General features: G+C 33.9%; 1 protein-coding gene across 2 annotated transcripts; it reads right to left on the reverse strand.

Annotated features, from left to right (window-relative positions):
- Nucleotides 1-1,837: 1,837 nt before the first annotated feature.
- On the reverse strand, nt 1,838-20,608 carry LOC133192797 (uroporphyrinogen-III synthase-like). Of its 2 annotated transcripts, none has more exons than XM_061328805.1 (9): nt 20,502-20,608; nt 18,395-18,556; nt 17,353-17,521; nt 16,889-16,954; nt 16,081-16,155; nt 15,252-15,338; nt 13,954-14,039; nt 11,547-11,645; nt 1,838-3,102 (listed from the first exon to the last, which is right to left on the reverse strand). In XM_061328805.1, the coding sequence occupies exons 2-9, from the start codon at nt 18,467-18,469 to the stop codon at nt 2,989-2,991; spliced, it is 771 nt and encodes a 256-aa protein (XP_061184789.1). In that variant the 5' UTR covers nt 18,470-18,556; nt 20,502-20,608; the 3' UTR covers nt 1,838-2,988. The 2 variants fall into 2 exon arrangements, with proteins under 2 accessions (XP_061184789.1, XP_061184788.1); XM_061328804.1 differs by having other exon boundaries at nt 15,240-15,338; nt 20,502-20,607.
- Nucleotides 20,609-20,815: the final 207 nt, after the last annotated feature.

Here is a 20,815-nt window from a genome sequence, read left to right on the forward strand (position 1 = left end):
CTTACGGAGGAAATCGCTTTACATTTCCATTTTGTTCGACTATTTTCGAATACTTTTTCTACAAAAGCGGTCATGATGAAGAGTTATTGTGCGCCAAAGTAATGATTTTACAACCCAGAAGCACGCAACTTTTTACTAATTTTAAGCTCCAACATGTATTCAAATTATTTCCAAACCATTTAGTTTTATTTTTATCCCCAAATTATCATTCTGTCCCTAGTTTATATTTTTTTGTAATTATTGACCGCAGAAGTGACACAGAATTCAAGACGACTATAAGTAACGCTATAAACGGCTCCCATGAGACCCCCAATAGATGTCTATGAATCACGACATTGTATAACTTTATATTGATATTCTTAAGGAGTATACAGTTTCATGCTACCACAATGTATCTTTACTCCCCTACGCCAGTGTGTTCACGAACAAAGTATATATCTTATAAATTTCTGGAGAAGTTATTTTAAGGATCAACTATATCATCTTTTATTTTCGAAATATCTTATCGGGCTTGAAGTGCCTAAAATACTCTGACACGGGTCTAAAAATAAAGCAACCCTGTTTGAAAAATTCTCTTTTTTCATATTTAAACCGTGTTCATGTCAGTCGTGTTTGGAAATTTTCACTTCTGTGTAACTTTTATTGTATATTGCTATTGTAGAAGGATCATATGTATTATTCTGAGTGACTGATCCATAACAGAAAATGGAAAAGACAATATTTTAAATATTTAAACATTCTCTTTAATCTGTACCTGATTGTCATCATACTTGTATGTCATTATTTAAAGAAAGTATTTTTTTCCACAGATATCGTAGTTTTGTATTTTTAGGGATAAAAGTAATTTTTATTTAGTTAAAAGCATGATAGTAATTGTGTCCTTTGAAAAATCGAACACAATCTGGATGTGAAAAAAAAGATACTGACCTCCTCACATCCTTGTTACCTGGGCTTCATCAGGACTTTTTTTTCAAGTTCATGGTTTAACTTTTTATTTCCTTTGTTCTTTCGTATCAATTCAAGCTGTACTTAAATTGTAAAAGTGATTCTCTCTATGAATTAGAAAGTAAACCCATAACCCACCAATGTGGCGTCACTAGAAAGTAAAACCATAACCCACCAATGTGGCGTCACTAGAAAGTAAAACCATAACCCACCAATGTGGTGTGACCAGAAAGTAAACCCATAACCCACCAATGTGGTGTCACTGGAAAGTAAACCGACAACCCACCAATGTGGTGTCACTGAAAAGTAAACCCATAACCCACCAATGTGGTGTCACTAGAAAGTAAACCCATAACCCACCAATGTGGTGTCACTAGAAAGTAAACCCATAACCCACGGATGTGGAAAGTAAACCCGGTGTCATGTCTTTATATATCATTATCATTCTTTTTTTTATTATTAAATTTTCTTGAGTGTTACTTTGCTGTAAGTTATATGGTCCTTGAATTGTCGATATGTCACAAAAAATTTCTTTGGAGAAAAATACTTCGAACACAAAATAGTTACGACACAAAATCAAAGTACTGACAGTACTGAAAGATAGGGTCGAATCCAAACATGAAGGCAATTTCAAATTTTAAAAAATGAATTCCTATATATTCCTACGAACCCCTTCTCCAATTTCTAAAACCCTATGGCTTATGGTTTGATCAAACTTCACGACATTAGCATCCTGCCATTTTTGGCTCAGTGGCTCTTTAAATATAACGAACCTAAATATTCGTCCATTTTTTTTATCTCCATCCGTGGAGGGTCAAAATCTATCAACTTTTTAAATCATCGATCCAGCCAATAATGCTTTGTATGTTTTATCAAGGTGCATAAAAAACACTTTTTTTAATCATTTGCATTTTAATCATAATTTAACTTCTAAAACAAAAATATATAGCACACAGTTAACAAATTACCGGAACGATGAGAAGCAACATCAACAAATATGATCAAAAACACATTGTGTAAAAATCAAAACAGAAACCGAACACACACCACACACATACACCAGCGAATATGTAAGCGGATCATGAAGTTCGAAAAAAAAATTCTATTTAGCTAACAACAAAAAAATAAAAGCATGATTTATATATAAATCACTAAAGAAAAAAACCCAGCCAGAAATACCAATTATTGAGTGAAATTATGCGAAGGCAAAAAAAAAAAAAAAAAAAAAAAAAAAATGAAAATGGTGATAACTTTTTTTTTTAGAGAAACCCAGAACAAGGCAAATTAGGATGCCCTGTTCTTTTTTTATACAGATTTTGAAAACTCCCCTCTTTTATGTGGAACAATTAACAACCAAAACAAATATATACTTTGATATTTAAAATAAAACTTGGTATAAAAATAGATTGGCACAAATTAAACTTCTCAAAAACTGCATGTAAATCTTACAAATTTTGCTGCCCTTTCATGTCTTTATCTTTAGCACATATCACTTAAAATTCTAGAAACAATATGCTGCATACATAAATATGCCTCCATAAACATGTGATTTGTGCAATTATTCTGATGTGGGACTATTTAAAGAAAGATTTTTTAAAAAAAAAACCCAAACACCCATAAAGTCAAAGAAACAGTCCTGGAATTGGACTGTTACAAAATGAAATGAAATGTGAAAGACGTGCAAAATTTAGAGTTAAGCAAAAGAAATCTAGTCTATTTCCCCAAAACACTCCCCAACAAAACCAAGTAAGAAAAAAAAGACCGTTGTGAAAAATTATGATATCGGCAATTTTAACATTTACAATTGCATTTTAATCCCGAACCAAATTAGGCAAAAGAAAAAATATGAAAATGCTAAAAAAAAAAAAAAAAAAAAAAATACATGGCTGCAAAAACGTGATTTTTGAGCACAAATGTCCATTTTCTATATACACTTGGTCAATGTTCATATGAAATACTTGATATAACAAAAAATGGCAGGAACACTAAGATTTGACCATTGAACGACGGGGCTCCATTTTTTTTTTGTCTGGGGGAGGGTTCTCACTTCTGTAGGCATTCTATCAGGCTCTGGGGGTCGGGCCGACGGAGGGTGGCGTACACTGGGATATCATGCTTTTGTAGTTCACTCTCCGTTGTTGGGCCGACTGCCAGAATCTGTGTAAAAAAAACAATACTGATCGAGCACTCTCCAAATATAGTGACATTTCTGCATCCAACCTTTATTGTATTATTATCATAGGAATACAGTGAGAGGGGTCAACAAAGAAGAAACAAAATGTAAATAAGATAAAAATATTTAACAATTTTAATAACTATCTTTTCAATCTTGAATGATAACTATATAAATATAACATATTTTCTAACAAGATACTAGTATTTTCATATAAACCATAAGGATTCGATCAAAATAAGAAAGGGTCAAATCCTTGATATTTTTGTACCGTAGAGAGGAAACTTCTGAATCTAAAATAAGTTCTCACTACGGGAAAAAATCCCGATGTTTTGGTTTTGTGTAAAAATCTTTCAACCCTCGTTCAACAACTTTGGAAAAGAAAATCAAGGATTTTTATTTTCGGTTATACAAATATAAAACTTGGCAAGATAACATCTTATTATTTTCTTAGTACATGTCGGGCGCATGTTTCTGATGAATGGAAGGTTTTTGTTTACTATTATGTAAAATACGTTCGTGAAAGATGTTTCCGTGGGGCAACCACGGTGCCTAAGATTACCACCATAATCCCCTTTAATTCACCACCTAGACCGTCTTCTATTTCCCCTCAATTGTATCAATGACAGCATCCAAAACATTTCCATTCTTAAGGGAAAATTATCTTGTTTAACTTCAAGGACTAATTAACTTTACTTTATACTTCCAATTCAGAAGAAACACGCATAAATATTTATGTAATATGACGTCATCAAAATGGCGCTCACAGATGGTCAAGTTTAACAAAGTACAAAGCAGTTTTGATTTTCTTCAACTAAACATCAAAATGACGACAATAAGATAAATATCACTAACATAACAAAAGATAATTCTTTATCAACAAAAATTCATCACATTCTAATCGACACACCGTCATAAATTCTACAAAAATCGCCAGTGTTTGTTTCTAGTGAGGGTGGCGCAACTTCAGCAGATCTCGAATCAAGTCAACAGAAAGTCAAAGAATGTGGTGACGTCAAACACAGGAAAACATACACGTTATCTGATAGAGAAAGTCGTACGCGGATTGCGCCAAAATTTTGGCGCGTATTTTTGTGTTGAAAATCGTCGCACATCTATCTTGTCTTTCAGATATACAGCCATTAGCTTTAGCGGCTTACAAACATGTTAATCTCGTAAATCGTCCATCATTGTGGTTTGGAGCAGAACACTGCTTTGTATCAAAAGAGTCTGAACATAAGGTTTTTTCCTCAGTTCTCGTATCTGTAGAATTATCTAATTCAAGTACACACATAGAATTTATAGAAAACATGGCTGTCGGCTGTTGAAAGGTTTATTGTAATAATACATATTCATGTTTAATTTTCCATCAATATTAATAAAACAACTTATAGTAAAAGTAACAGTCGTGATAAGTGTCTTCAGTTTTTTAATGCAATTTAATCAAGAAATAAAATATTTAACACAGCGATCTATCTGGATTTTGGTCCAAATAAAGTTTTTCAAAGTGCATGTATACACATGTATATACTATTGATCACCATAATTAAGCAAGATGGGGTCTTTGTTTATAACTAGCTGTTAAAAGAAAAGTATAAATTCATTTCTCTTGATCTACTATATAAGGACAGATAACAAACTTTTTACAAAAATCATAAAGATAACAAACTTAAGTCACGTTTATATAAGTAAATTGAATAAGTTTAACCGCAATTTTTAAAAAAAAAAATCGTTCAAATTTTTCCAATAGTGTTCAATCAAGTAATAAAACGTCGTATATATTTATAAGGATGACTGCAGAAAGGTAGATTTTGAACATCATAGAAATTATACAAATTCCTAATACTCTAGAAAATTATTCCATCATTTACAACCAGAATATGTCCAAAAATATATTATATCAATCCAGACATTCATTTTTATTTTTGTTTGTATCATCGGTCCTTAAATAAAACACAAAAATAGGTTTCTTGATGATCTCTGTATGAAGATAGTTATTTATCTAAGATTATCCACAAGAAATATTTAAAAGATGATATCATGGCCACGCCGCTATAATGAAAGACTTTACACCGCAGGAACCGTCTATCAATGAGAATGATGTGTCCCACAATATGTACACAACACGGAAAATCGCGCGATTTATGAAATAATCCATCTAGGATGATAAATGATGCAATTGATAATATAAACCCATGACAAATATTAACAGGTGACACCAGACAGATATAAGTAAATAATAGGTAATTCTTAAGAGTACCGATAGCACTCAGGTTTTTGTCTTCAAGGCCAACATGGTGCAATTTTTCGTTTGGAGTTTTTATGAAAGATTTTTTCCTTGCCATTAGATTTTAAATATTGTATGATAAATTAATCACAATTTCACAAGATTTTTTTTTAGAAATAGTAATTAATTGATAAACACAATGGAGACCCATGTATCAGGCTTTGAGATCTGCAGGTAACCCTGTACTTGATGTATCGGTCAGACCTGTCTAATTATACATAAATGCGCTGCTAAGATTTTATTAAGTGATCAGATTAATTAACAATGAACGTGGAAAAATAGCTGTCATGATCGGAAATGTATGTCACCTGGGACTTCCAGGAAGTCAACTACAGTGTTTCAGGAAGTCAACTACAGTGTGTCAGGAAGTCATCTACAGTGTTCCAGGAAGTAAACTACAATGTTTCAGGAAGTAAACTACAGTGTTTCAGGAAGTCAGCTACAGTGTGTCAGGAAGTCAACTACAGTGTGTCAGGAAGTCAACTACAGTGTGTCAGGAAGTCAACTACAATGTGTCAGGAAGTCAACTACAGTGTGTCAGGAAGTCAACTACAGTGTGTCAGGAAGTCAACTACAGTGTTCCAGGAAGTCAACTACAATGTTCCAGGAAGTCAACTACAATGTTCCAGGAAGTCATCTACAGTGTTCCAGGAAGTCATCTACAGTGTTCCAGGAAGTAAACTACAATGTTTCAGGAAGTAAACTACAGTGTTTCAGGAAGTCAGCTACAGTGTGTCAGGAAGTCAACTACAGTGTGTCAGGAAGTCAACTACAGTGTGTCAGGAAGTCAACTACAATGTGTCAGGAAGTCAACTACAGTGTGTCAGGAAGTCAACTACAGTGTGTCAGGAAGTCAACTACAGTGTTCCAGGAAGTCAACTACAATGTTTCAGGAAGTCAACTACAATGTTCCAGGAAGTCAACTACAGTGTTTCAGGAAGTCAACTACAGTGTGTCAGGAAGTCATCTACAGTGTTCCAGGAAGTAAACTACAATGTTTCAGGAAGTAAACTACAGTGTTTCAGGAAGTCAGCTACAGTGTGTCAGGAAGTCAACTACAGTGTGTCAGGAAGTCAACTACAGTGTGTCAGGAAGTCAACTACAATGTGTCAGGAAGTCAACTACAGTGTGTCAGGAAGTCAACTACAGTGTGTCAGGAAGTCAACTACAGTGTTTCAGGAAGTCAACTACAATGTTCCAGGAAGTCAACTACAATGTTTCAGGAAGTCACCAACAATATTTCAAGAAGTCAACCACAATGTTTCAGGAAGTCAACTACAATGTTCCAGGCAATCAACTACAGTGTTTCAGGAAGTCAACTACAGTGTATCAGGCAGTCAATTACAATGTTCCAAAATGTCAACTACAGTGTGTCAGGCAGTCAACTACAGTGTTTCAGGAAGTCAACCACAATGTGTCAGGAAGTCAACTACAGTGTTCCAGGAAGTCAACCACAATGTTTCTGGAAGTCAACTACAATGTGTCAGGAAGTCAACTACAATGTTCCAGGGAGTCAACTACAGTGTGTCAGGATGTCAACTACAGTGTGTCAGGAAGTCAACTACAGTGTTCCAGAAAGTCAACTACAATGTGTCAGGAAGTCAACTACAGTGTTCCAGAAAGTCAACTACAGTGTGTCAGGAAGTCAACTACAGTGTTTCAGAAAGTCACCTACAATGTTTCAGGAAGTAAACTATGGTGTTTCAGGAAGTAAACAATGGTGTTTCAAGAAGCAATCTTGTCTTTCAGGAAGTAAATTGTTCTTTCAGCTCCATCGATTTCTTATTTATCTGTTATATTTGATTCCTAAATATAAGCGATGATTTATCATCGCGTGGTTTCGCACCACTCGCAAAATAAAATTACTCGCTTTTATTCTTGTATTGCCGATATACGTGTAAATGGTTTTGATCAAAAAGGTACTTGCGATTTCATATTTTCCTAATTTGGAGTCTGCGAGTCATATCGCAAACTTAAAGTACTCGCTTGAAATAAGGAATCCATAGTAATAAGCCATTGCAGACACGATGAATTACCATCCGGCTATAACTTCTGCGTAATAGGTTCAACCGACGAATCTATGTAGCATTGTAACCTCTAAACTAGTACTAAAAATAAATTATAAAATCTTGTTTCAGTACACAAGAAAACAACAGAATTTATGGACTGGAACGACTTTTACCGTACAAAATAAAACAGAATGGTATAGCTCATGGCATTGTCATCTTCTAAATTTTGAATTTACTGGATGTGTATAAAAAGCAATGTTCTAAATTTTGTATAAAAAATCAGAATTTAGAATATGACAGTAGTACTGTCAAGAAGTATTTCATGCTGATGTCGGATTATTCAATCTTATTGCGGATCACAGGCACTTTGGGTATGGACCGACCCCTTCCCGAATTTTTTTCTTTCTAAATCTGGGATCAACACACTTTTTCCTATCGTATTACATGTATGTATTCTATAATGTACTGCATATGATCGATAATATATTAGCAATCCTTTTGTCTCTGTGAACTTTTTTAGAAATCCCTTTTTCAACTGATACATATGTAACATGTAGTACATAATAGAATACACGAATAGGAAAAAGGTGTGTAGATCCAAAATTTGAAAAGAAAAATATTGGAAAGGGGGTGGGAATGAGAGGTTCATACCCGAAGTGCCTGTATTGCAAACTACAACAAGAAGTACAAGAAGCATCGGACAAATCCGTCTTTCCTTAATAAGAGATAAAAATCGCGATGTGTGGCTTTGAAATATTCAGGAAGAAAAACATAATAATTATGAAACAAAAATTGTTACAATCATGGGATAAATCATATTATTTAAAGGTAAAATATGGCGGTGATGAACTGTGAAGCTTCACAAATGTTGCGAAATGGCCGTGTTTGCGTGTGTGCTTTGAAGTAACATTTTAAACAACGCTAATGACTGATATTTTCTGTTGAACAAAGTTACGTTTCTCTTCAACGTTGACGTGAAGCAGAAGCGGGCCATCTATTACACGGAGATAACACACGTCTAATGAAAACACTATGTTCGCGCCTCCATTACCCAGTTTTCACAGACGATACATTTGGCAGACGATCAAACTCACGCGCTGTGTACTGTCTGCCCCTGACCCGCGCGTGTGAATGGAGGAGGGTGGATCCGAGAGACCGTAACAATGGGAGGGGCGGATTGTCTACGTGGCGTGATGAAAAGTGTTTTGATTAAACAACATCAGTATGTCATCGTTTGTCTGCGTGGGGCTGTGTTTATATCAGCTGGAGAAGTTTTGTCTACATTTTTTTCTGAAATATCTATAATTTAAATGTACTCTTAAATTTGTCTGGGTTGATTTGATTCTAATGATAACACCAGCAAAAACTTCAAAGGAACCGAAAGTGTTTGCTTGTTCAAGAATGCTTGATGGCAAAAAATTTAAAGCTTGAAAGAACAAAGCTATTTCTTAAAACTTCTTTGAATAAATCTTAGTCGATCTGGGTACCTTGCACTATATTCATAGGTCAATGAAGCCTGAATGACTATTTGGGTTGGAGATAATAGTAAAACCAATAAAATGTTTTACATTGAATAATTTCACCCCCATGTACATAAAATAATCTAGATCCCTTCTCCTCATCCCCCCCCCCCCCTCAAACAAACAAAAATTTCTCGACCTCTTGAACCTGTGGTTATCTTGCTTTGGGGATGAGCTCTAAAGTTTTGTCACTCCTGACACTGGTTATAATTAATTATTTTGGGAGAAATTATTAGTTATTTTAGATATCTAAGCATACAGCATAAATCAAAATTGGAAAGGCAATTGGAGTCTGTCTGCATAATAATGAGCAACAGTAAAATAAACATGACCTTTTTGCACTTAAATTATAACGTTATAAAATTAAGGACATTCGCAACGTAGTTTGAACTTTATTTCTTTTCCCCTGGAGTTGAAGAGTTCCAATACTTAAAGGAACTGTGTGCTACATTTTAATGTCTATATATGCTGTTGTACACTTCTTCTAAAGCAAGTTTGGATAAACAAAACATCTGGAATATATGTTAAGTAATTTTTGTAAATTTTTCTTTGAATAATACAAGAATTTTTATCAATTGATATCTTTTCAAAACCTCTGGTTTGTTTTGTTTGTATGCTGTTCAACGTCCCCCTTGAGAATTTTTCACTCATATGGAGACGCCACCAACTGCCGGTGGAGACCTATACTCGGCACTTACGGCCATTGAGCAGTGAGGGACCTTTTTCGTGCCAGCACCTACTGCGACACGGGACCTCGGTTTATACGGTCTCATCCAAAGGACCGGTCTCCACGTCCCACAGTGGGATTTGACCCCGCGACGTAAGGATCAACTCTCAGACGCTCTAACCACTGCGCCACGCGGGCGACTCAAAACCTCTGGTAAAGCATGCTGATTTTTTGTCTACGAACATCTGATGGCACTATAATCTTAAATTAAGAATATCTTGAAAAATAATCAGCAGGTAAGGTATGTTGCGTATCTCCTTAATATTAATCACTTTAACTCAATCATATTTTATCATGTGTGATCATAACAATAAATATAATCTTATTTCATGTAAAATAGTAAAAAAAATATTATTACTAAAAAAAAAAAAATAGCCAATCTATGGTGTAAATTATTGTGTAACCTTTTTGCACTAATAAAATATTTTATATTGTCTAAACTCTCAATGTTATAATTTCATTTATTATATACCCAACTGTTTGTCACTCAGTTTTACTGTTGAATTTATGCAATCACGTGACGGTGTGATCCGACATTCCGGATCACCACACTGTGGTTTTCTGAATCCATATCACCCCTCTCTGAAACTGATGACGTAGTACACAGGTAAATGACGTTTTTATTCTCACGCATCAAAATGTTCCTTGACAAAATGGTTTGTTTCCTTATAAAAGTTAGGTAATTGATCCAAAAAGTTTCCTTTTATTATATTTTGCTAGTTGTAAAGGGGTATATAATAAATTTATCATTATAACAGTAACTTGATCCGAAGAGCCGTATTCTGTGAGTAAAAATACTCATGAGTGTATAGGGCCAAAGTCCCAACATACTGAATATATCAAATCTGTACATTTTAAGAATTTCCTTCTGAACATCCTTCCAACAAAAGAAATAGTCCTCCATAAATCTTATTTCTTGCTGATTATGAAATCTTTTTTTCATTAAATGTTGTAAAATTTGCATTGTTTAATTCAAATACACTGTATATATAAAATTAATTTGTAATTAATAATTTTGATATTAGAGGTTCTGACCCAACTTCTCTCAAAAGCCGACAAGTGTAAACACTGAGACAACACCTAAATAAAGGATATTATTGTAAGAAAATTTATCACCAAAGTTCTGAAATATATTCCTCTCTGATTCTAGCAGAGAACATATGTACTGGAGACTGACATTAAATTATGCATTTGTGCAAGAAAAAAACTCATTTTGGTTGGATCCATTGGATTTGATGCTGCAATATCTGAAAATCTCAAGAGGCTAATATTGTGTCAAACAGACGCTGGTAAGAAGTTAAATACACTCAGTAATGAACAAACAGGGGGGTGGGGGTGGGGGGGGGGGGTCAGAGGGGTCTGTCCCACCAAAAATAATAGGTTTTACATATGCATTTGAAATTTTTGTTTGCTTTTCAAGTAATTTTTGGTCCTGACCCCCAACCCACAAAAAAATCTTTTATGTATTTTTTTTCTTCTGAAAAACAGCAGGGCTAAGGTGACTCAGGTGAGATTTGCAGCCCATGGGCCTCTATTTATTTATTTTTTTTTTGCTTGTCAAGAAAATTTCTAAGAATTTTTATTTTAGTTGGTATGGAACCAAGCCCCCAACCCCATTGGGAAATTTTCCTCAACTCTCTTTGACCACTCTACTAAAATACATCCAGAGTCATCTTATGACATTGCTCATATTATACATATCTATTATTTATTAAACAGGAAGGGAGAAAATGTGACAGCTCATACCAGGGTTCCAACCCAGGCCCCCTGATCTCTGGTCATGTGGGCTACCTACTGAGCAGTCTTGGCCACTGGTGAACCCTCAACAGGTGCTCTACCTACTGAGCGATCTTGGCGACTGACTCAGTCTGACTGATACACTTACCTTCAGTGAGTTAAATGACAGCTGTGGAAACTTTCTTAGTGTGTTAATTAGGACAGGGACACCAGAAGGACTGAACATCACCATAGAATGTATAGGCACCTGTGTATATAGAAAAACAGTAATGTAGAAACTAAGAAACAGAAACCATTGCACATACTTCTTCAGTGTTTTATTTTCATTTTTGTTAGCTGTCCAAAAAAAAACATGAAGAAATAACATTTTCAGACTCTTCTGCTTTGAAGGTGAAAAATGTCAGAGATATAACTAATTATGAATACTCGATCAAAACTTCATATCTTGATATCTCCTAGTAACAAGAAGTGGTTATAAATCAATAATTTACACTCTCACATTCTAGAACCCAAGACTCCAAATTTATCACCATTTAATAACAACCCATAAAGAGACTAAAAGCTTCCTGTTGCTGTCGGGGGTTATTTATAGTAACAAACAGTCTATATTTCTTGAGGACATGACATATTAAGTTACAGCACTCAATGAGACAAGGTTTAAAATATCCACAGACAAGAATCAACCCAGTCCTTGACATTCAGAAGTGCTGGCTTAACTGGTCTTATCAAATGAAATATTGCTGGCTCCCACCCACTAGTGAGTTAAATTAAGTGGATATCAAATCTTCTAAGGTCTAGTGTTACTGTACAATGTTGTGATTGACATTTCTACAAGTTCCTTATCTTGTCAATAAGTTTCACAGGTACTTTGGTACAGTGATATTAATCTTAAGCCCTTAATAAGTTCAGTGATGTATGATGTACAAAAACTGGACCATTAGGTTTTATTGAGAAGGTTAATAGCTGGACTTAGTCAGTGGGCAGTTGGAACTATGGGTTAAGAGTTTGGCTATATTCAGTCCAAAGCAACACTCATGGAAATTGTGTACAACAATGTTACAACTCTAATTTGAGTGTAAAACCGATCAAAAATTCTAACAGTGCTACATTGCACTTGAAGATAAAAACTTTTACCCCCCCCCCCCCCCCCCCCCCCAAAAAATCATTCATTGGTAGAGGGGTAATGTTTTGTGATAATGTGCTCAAATGCTGAAAATCAAGTACTCAGCAACTGCACAAAGGGGCATAACCCCATCTAATTTTCATACCAATATAAAGAGTTTGTGTAGAAAGTACACACGATTGGATCAAAGATCTAATTTTAACTGGATTATCTATACTGTGCCTTACATTACATGTACATTCACTATATACTGTCAAACATTTCACTGACCTTCACTGTGGTCACCGAGAAGCTTTGCAGAAGTATACATTGTACATGTATATACCATATATTAAAGTAGAATTTTTTGCAAGGATTCAATTTTGGCATTATTAACGAGGGAGTTAAGATCACTACATGTAAAATTGCATATCATTAACAATTCATTCAGCACTAAGGAGGTACGGCTATCTTGCAAGATATTGTCAAATCGCTAAAATTACTTCTCGCTAGAATATATACTGATTTTTACAGCTAAATTTGCATCTCAAAAAAATTCAACTTATACAGTAATAATCATAATGTGTTTATCTAATACATTAATACCGATATATCTTGATGATCTTTAAGCATTCAATAAATTAAGACTTCATGATAACTTGTTTTAAAGGACAGGTCTAGACAGATTTATTAAAATTTAAAATGCTGGCCTTATTTAAAGAGAGATAACTCTGATTCAACACTAATTCAAAACTAGTATTATTCTACCTCTATGTGAGATTTCAAGAGGCAGTGATTGTAGTTACTTGAGATCTTGAGTGCTAGCAACTATGTTGTTCTTTTCACTGGAAAGCGTATGCTGGAATTTAGGGAAGAACATTCTGGGAAACATATCATGTCAGTTTCAAATTATGATCTGAAAACATATTATCTCTACAGTTTTAGTGTTTTGTCACCTAACCTTTACAAAAGAAGGGAAACTTGGGCTGTCAAAACTGCATCTTCTCAGAAATCAGTTATTTCCTTGTTTTACTTAATTCAAAATACTGGAATATTTTAAACTTGTAGGAGCTCATTGGTTCCATCAATATCTTAATTTAAAAATAATATTATCTCTTCCACCTCAACATTAAAATTGCAATGAACACCACAATGCTTAATGGCACTTTCCTGAATCTAATTTGAATAAACAGAAGTACATTTATGCACACTGATCATGCTGATGCCACTACCAATGTACAGTACTAGTGTACTCCAGTTTGAATCGAGACCCCCCTCCCCCTGAGCAGCACTGTCAACCTATTAATTTTAAAATGATTCACAAAATAAAACCAAATGGTTAAGAAACCTTCTTCTGTGTATAATAATGGCTATACAGTACTAACTCATCTATCTCTTATAAAAGATAAGCTAATATACTATTATATACTACAGTATACTATAAATATATTACCTTGCTCTTGGTGACCATAAACAATTCATCATATATGTCTTCTTTTGCTATTGTTTCATAAACTTTTATTTCTTCCAGACGAAAAACTGAAAACAGATAAACAGTAGATGTACTCTTTATAGATGCGTAGAATGAAGTGAATTAACACTGCTTGAATAAGAGACAAGTTAGAGATTATGTGTGAGGAGCAGAGAAGTTGAAGGATATATACAACAAGTAAGTACTGATTTAACATGCAAACAAAGTTTGTTAGAATCATTCAAAACTTATGGAGTTCAACAAGGACTGACTACAATGATCCACGATAAAGTAAGTAATGGACATACTTTTACACTGACTGTGAGCTGTCAGAGTTTCACGTATTACATCTCTACAGAGATTAAGATAAAGTACGTAATAGACATACTTTTACACTGACTGTGAGCTGTCAGAGTTTCACGTATTACATCTCTACACATATTAAGTAAAGATAAAGTACGTAATGGACATACTTTTACACTGACTGTGAGCTGTCAGAGTTTCATGCATAACATCTCTACATAGAGATTAAGATAAAGTACGTAATGGACATACTTTTACACTGACTGTGAGCTGTCAGAGTTTCACGTATAACATCTCTACAGAGATTAAGATTAAGTACCTAATAGACATACTTTTACACTGACTGTGAGCTGTCAGAGTTTCACGTATAACATCTCTACAGAGATTAAGATAAAGTACCTAATAGACATACTTTTACACTGATTGTGAGCCATCAGAGTTTCATGTATAACGTCTCTACACAGATAAAGTACGTAATGGACATACTTTTACACTGGCTGTGAGCTGTTAGAAGTTCACGTATAATGTCTCTACACAGAATAAGATGAAGTACGTAATAGACATACTTTTACACTGACTGTGAGCCGTCAGAGTTTCATGTATAATGTCTCTACACAGATAAAGTACGTAATGGACATACGTTTACACTGGCTGTGAGCTGTCAGAGTTTCACTTATAATGTCTCTACACAGAATAAGATGAAGTACATAATATACATACTTTTACACTGACTGTGAGCTGTCAGAGTTTCACGTATAACGTCTCTACACAGAATAAGATAAAGTACGTAATAGACATACTTTTACACTGACTGTGAGCTGGCAGAGTTTCACGTATTACATCTCTACACATATCAAGTAAAGATAAAGTACGTAATTGACATACTTTTACACTGACTGTGAGCTGTCAGAGTTTCACGTATTACATCTCTACAGAGATTAAGATAAAGTACGTAATAGATATACTTTTACACTGACTGTGAGCCATCAGAGTTTCACGTATTACGTCTCTACACAGATTACCACAAGGAAATAGCACCTCTCTGTTCTCTGCACACTCACTATCTGTAAACAGGAGAAAAATTATTAATACTCAACAGTTTATAATGCTGTATTATTTGATTTTGTCTAAAGTGTAATGATTCTATATATTTATCCCATCAAGATGCTTTGAGGTCAGTCAATTTCAAACAATTTCAAACAATTCAATCTGAGATATTCCTTATTATACCTTAATTATTATACCTCTACTGATTTTTTTCCCTATATAACATTAGATGCGACTAATTCCCATTAGTCAAGTGAGCTAATCCCTACTTTGAAGCTAATTCCCGGTTATCCGTAATCCTCTAGATTTTACTTTTACATCGGTATGATATGTGAATGGACTAATCCCCATGTGTTAGTTCAGTGAGCTAATCCCTGCTTTGAAATCATGCTATCTGAATCCTCTAAATTTTACGTTTGCATCGATATAATAAAACAGTTAAAAGTTTATCATTGCGGGAGTTAGCAAGATTCCAGTTCTCGGTTTTGCCTCGGGAAATAGTCCTGGCCTTGGGGAACTGGAATCTTCTAACTCCCTCATTGATATACATATACATGTACTTTAACTGTATATTATCCCCAACCCCCACTCCACCCCACCCCCTTTGACACGTTTCTATTTTCATTAATGTACAGGGCTCAATCTGGAGCATTGTTGTACATGGATAAAAAGTTAAAATAATGTGATGAAGGGCTCTTGTGATTAAAATCTATATGCACATCCATATACAACAAAAAAAGCTATAGACAGCTTGCCTACCTTGAACAATAAACTCTGACAAAAGTTGTGCATTTCCAGTACATTCACCCGATGGGTCAAATCCCAATTTTTTGGCTGAAAAATAAATAATAATAAAATCATACTTGAGATTATTCATGAAAATTTCTTTAAAGGGGAATGGACTATCTGAAGTTTAAATCCTTCCAAATTTTCAGTGTAAATTTGTGACTTATATGTTGCAAGGGTTTTTCTGACCAATACACGTATACACAAAAAAAAAAAAACAAAAAAAAAACATGTGTAGGGCCTACAGTACAGCCCACATATCATGAACATGCATATAATGAACTGACATTTTTATTCCCAGTGACTTTAAAAGTATAACTTAACAGATATAACAAATTATGCTTATAAGGAAGCAAAATTGTCTATCCCAGCTGGCACTTTGTTATAAGCATATTTTAGCTTAGAAAGTTCTTTTTTCTGAAATTATTAAAACTATGAATTTCAGGCATGTCTGATTGTGATAAATCTTGCACTCTCACAAACTAAAATTTATCCTTAGTGTTTAAGAAAAGGAGGAAATTTGTGGTGTATTAATTATAAAACTTAAAATCATAATCAAGAAAAATTAAGGTAGTCTAGGATTAGAAATGTAACAACAGTGTAACAGTGTTTGCAGTGTTACAACTTAGCAAATCGAATACACCCTAAATAACAATACCCGGTACAATATGTGACAGGAATTGAGCCAATGTTTACAAACAAATGTGTTTGGTTTAAGGTTATGAAAAATTGAAACTAAATTTTATCATGAATTATCAATTTTCTGTTGCTATTATATTACCTGCTTGGGCAGTAGCTTTTCCCACTGTATAACATTTCACTTTCTTAATGAAGCTCAATGGAATGTCTGGAAAGAAAGAAAACAATTTGAAACTTAATTATAATATTTAAATACTCAATGTTCATTATGACCTTACATGATGAAGTGCTGGAACTAGAACTGACTTGTGAAGGACTTTGATATCAGAAAGTAGGAAAAACGGAATAAATCAGAAGAAAACATACTTTTTTTCTATACATTTCAAATGACCAACAACAAGAAAAACAAAGTTTAATGAAATTATCAGATCATTTGCTAAAACTTGCCTCTTCTTTCATGAACTAATCGTTTTAATGGTCATTAAAATATATTCCTATGCAACTAAGAAATTTTGAGAAAAAAATTGCTTGCCATCACTCTTACAAAGAAAGCCTGCTTAACAAGGTAGGTTGAAAGTCGGTCATGTGGTCAGTTAAATTTCTCACCCACTGAACTAAGCACCATCTGCGTAGCCTGCACGGCTCGGGGACTAGTAAAAACGATGGCCAGATATTTGTCCAGTTTCTTCAGAAGCTGACCGTACTGGACAAGGTTAATGAAATTGAAATCTAGGATGGGTATGCAGTGCCCCCGGAAACCATGTCTATCCAATATCTGAAAAGAAAAAGATGATCAGGATTGAATTAAAAATTTATACAACTGCTTCTAAAGCTTGAAAGTACATGAACATTTATAGAGTTCATCCACTATAATTATCATTTATAGCAGTATGATTAATATAATCTCCAGAAGTTGAATGTTCTGATCTTTGCAACGAAATTTATTGTTTTCAATCCTAATAAAATTACTTGTTGGATATCATGGATATGTCGCACTATATCAACACCATTGTTTTGGTGGAGTTGTATAAAATCAACCTGAAATTCAGTAAGATAACAAGAGCAAAATGACCAAAATAGAGTGAAGTTCAAAGTCATATGAGGGTCAAGGTAAGAAAATTAGGACACAATTGAATAGCTCTCATCAATTAAATTTGCATTGATCAGCATGATCAGTACAATACATGTATCTTAAACAATGCTTTGAAACTGAGCTAAACATAAAGTGTGATGGACAAACAGACAGAAGGATGGAAGATAGACATGACAAACATAATATGCTCTACTCATGTACTGGTAAAAGACACGGTATAAATACATTGAGTTACAGAAAAGTGTGCTAAAGAATATAAATTTTATATCTGACCTTCAGGTTAGGGTCATTGTCATCAAAATATAAACTTTATATCTGACCTTTAGGTAGGGGTCATTGTCATCAGAATATAAACTTTATATCTGACCTTTAGGTAGAGGTCATTGTCATCAGAATATAAACTTTATATCTGACCTTTAGGTAGGGGTCATTGTCATCAGAATATAAACTTTATATCTGACCTTTAGGTTGGGGTCATTGTCATCAGAATATAAACTTTATATCTGACCTTTAGGTAGGGGTCATTGTCATCAGAATATAAACTTTATATCTGACCTTTAGGTAGGGGTCATTGTCATCTGATGTTCCAGATTTGAAGAGAATAACCAAGTTAGAACCCTGGATTTCCATATAGGTGACTAGAGGATAAATACTGTACTACACATAGAGACCAATATCATAGTACAGATCACATTCTCATTGGCTGACAACCTCAGACTGAAATTAAAAAAAAATCATTTATAAATTTCATAATTATAACATGATGATTTGCTCTTAAATTTTTTATATAAATAAAAAACTGTGCAAAATATGAACAAGTTCAATAAATTATACATCCATTAACAACTGTACAAATAGATTTTATGCTACAATTATTAAAATGATTGTAGCTAGCATTTCATGGGTAACAGGTAGAGAATCAAGATATAAAATATATCTGCAGAAGTAAAAAGTCATTATTGGTAATTGCCCATGCATATCACATACACAATGCAGTGAGCTCTATAAATCACATAAATACAGTCAAAAGGACATTCAAGTCCAGATAATCTGCAAGAAAAAGCAACAAGTTCAATTCAAAAACAACAATTAAACCTTCCAATAATTATTCATTTTAAATACAGTTGTAGCAACATGGTGAATTAGGATCAACCTACTGAAATAACTATACATGTAACATGATAAGAGTCAATTTTATTTTGTAAAAGAAATTATATAAGAGATATTTCTAATACATTTTTACAGTCATTTATATGCACTCACAGGCTATAATTGATGCCAGAAATGGTGCTAGTTTTGCAATCTAATTAAATTAAGACAAAAATGTGCCTTTTTCTTGACGTTTTTCTTAAGGGAAACATAGAGCACAGCTTTGAAAATGCAAAATTTTTCTTTTTCAGTAATTAGTCTTGGATAGATATGTTTTTGGTAAAAACATAAAGTTTAAATTTTCAATTCTGTGGTCAATATTTTCTGGAATAAAAACTGCTGTTTTTATATAAAATATGCAAAAACGGCAGGAAAATGTAAAACTTTATCACGTCAATTTCTAAATTGATGGCATTTTGATCAAATCGAAAATTATGAATAAAGGTCATGTGTATATATAGCTAGTGCAAAGTAAAGCTATATATAATTTAGTAAAGTAAAATTAAGATATTCATTTTTACTTCAAAATATTCATTTTCAAGTTTACTTGCATGCCCACATTGATATTTCAGGGCCCACAATTTTTTCTCCACTTTGTACAAAAAAATATTCTCAGGTTATTTGAATTTTAATCTCTGAGAAGTTCACTTTGTTGTCCATAATCTTTCATTTCCCTGATGAAATTAAGCACAATACACAAAATACAGACCATCCTGAAACTGAGCCCTATGGTAAGAAAACATAGGCTGTTGATAAAAGATCTATATCTATGTTTATTTATTAAAAATCAAATAAACAAATTAGTTCTTCCTGATCCTATGCCTAAATGGCATATATCTTAATAGCGAGCGCAGCAAGCGGCGCAAAGCGCCGCTCGTCACTGCGAGCTCTAACGACAACGCCTGGGCGAAGAGAAAATTCGGACTACTGCACATTCATTCAATAGAATATTTTTCCGCAGTAATTCTGGACCCACAATGCATCGCTTCTTGTTCTCGCTGCTAACTTCATTCGTGCGCTAACAACAACTAAAAATTCACAAAAAATAAACTCACCTCAATTTAATGGATATTGCAAACAGATAATAGATTGAATGTTCTTTGTTAAAGTATTTGCACTTTTCAAACTTCGTTTATTGAAATGCAGCTAACATACGACCCATGTGACGTCACAGTCTAGACGTTGCAAATGTCTCGTGCGGCTTGAAGAGGCGGATCTTAAAATTAAGTGAACAATGCGCTCGCCCCAACGGTCGCACCGTCAACATATTACAAGTTTTACAAGTACTGGTTTTATTCATTAATCATTATCATAATCTTGCTTAATTGTTCTAAATAACACAAAGAAATTTTTACAGATCTATAACATCTGGTATACATAAACCAAGGCGTATACAGTATTATCTGTATTACGAAATTTATATTTACAGTTTAAATTACTATTAAACAGTGTTATAGTTGTTATATATATCATACTTCAAAAAATACTCTGAAAGAAATGTCATCAATCTCACCAGCATAGAAATTATTTGTTGGAATTAGCTGTATATATATTTCGAACAGCAAATCAGTGACGTAAATCTTTCAACCTTGTTTATCACCTTTGTTTAGGTCTACTTTTACTTCCCTTCTGACTGACTTATTTGCACTGACGTCTGACCTGCCGTCTGTTGACGTGCTAATTTGAATCAAAGCTTGATCCCGATTAAAAAAATACAGAAAATATTTTCCTTTCAGTTTATGTATATGTTGTCAAAATCAATAAATAATCACATTCTTTATGATCGGAATGAATGTAGTAGTATAAGAAAATCAGTATCTGATTCTG

This window comes from Saccostrea echinata, unplaced genomic scaffold (assembly GCF_033153115.1).
Source record: "Saccostrea echinata isolate AGI-Se365-2 ecotype Australia unplaced genomic scaffold, CSIRO_AGI_Sech_v1 ptg000025l, whole genome shotgun sequence".
NCBI classification, from domain to species: Eukaryota; Metazoa; Mollusca; class Bivalvia; order Ostreida; family Ostreidae; genus Saccostrea; species Saccostrea echinata.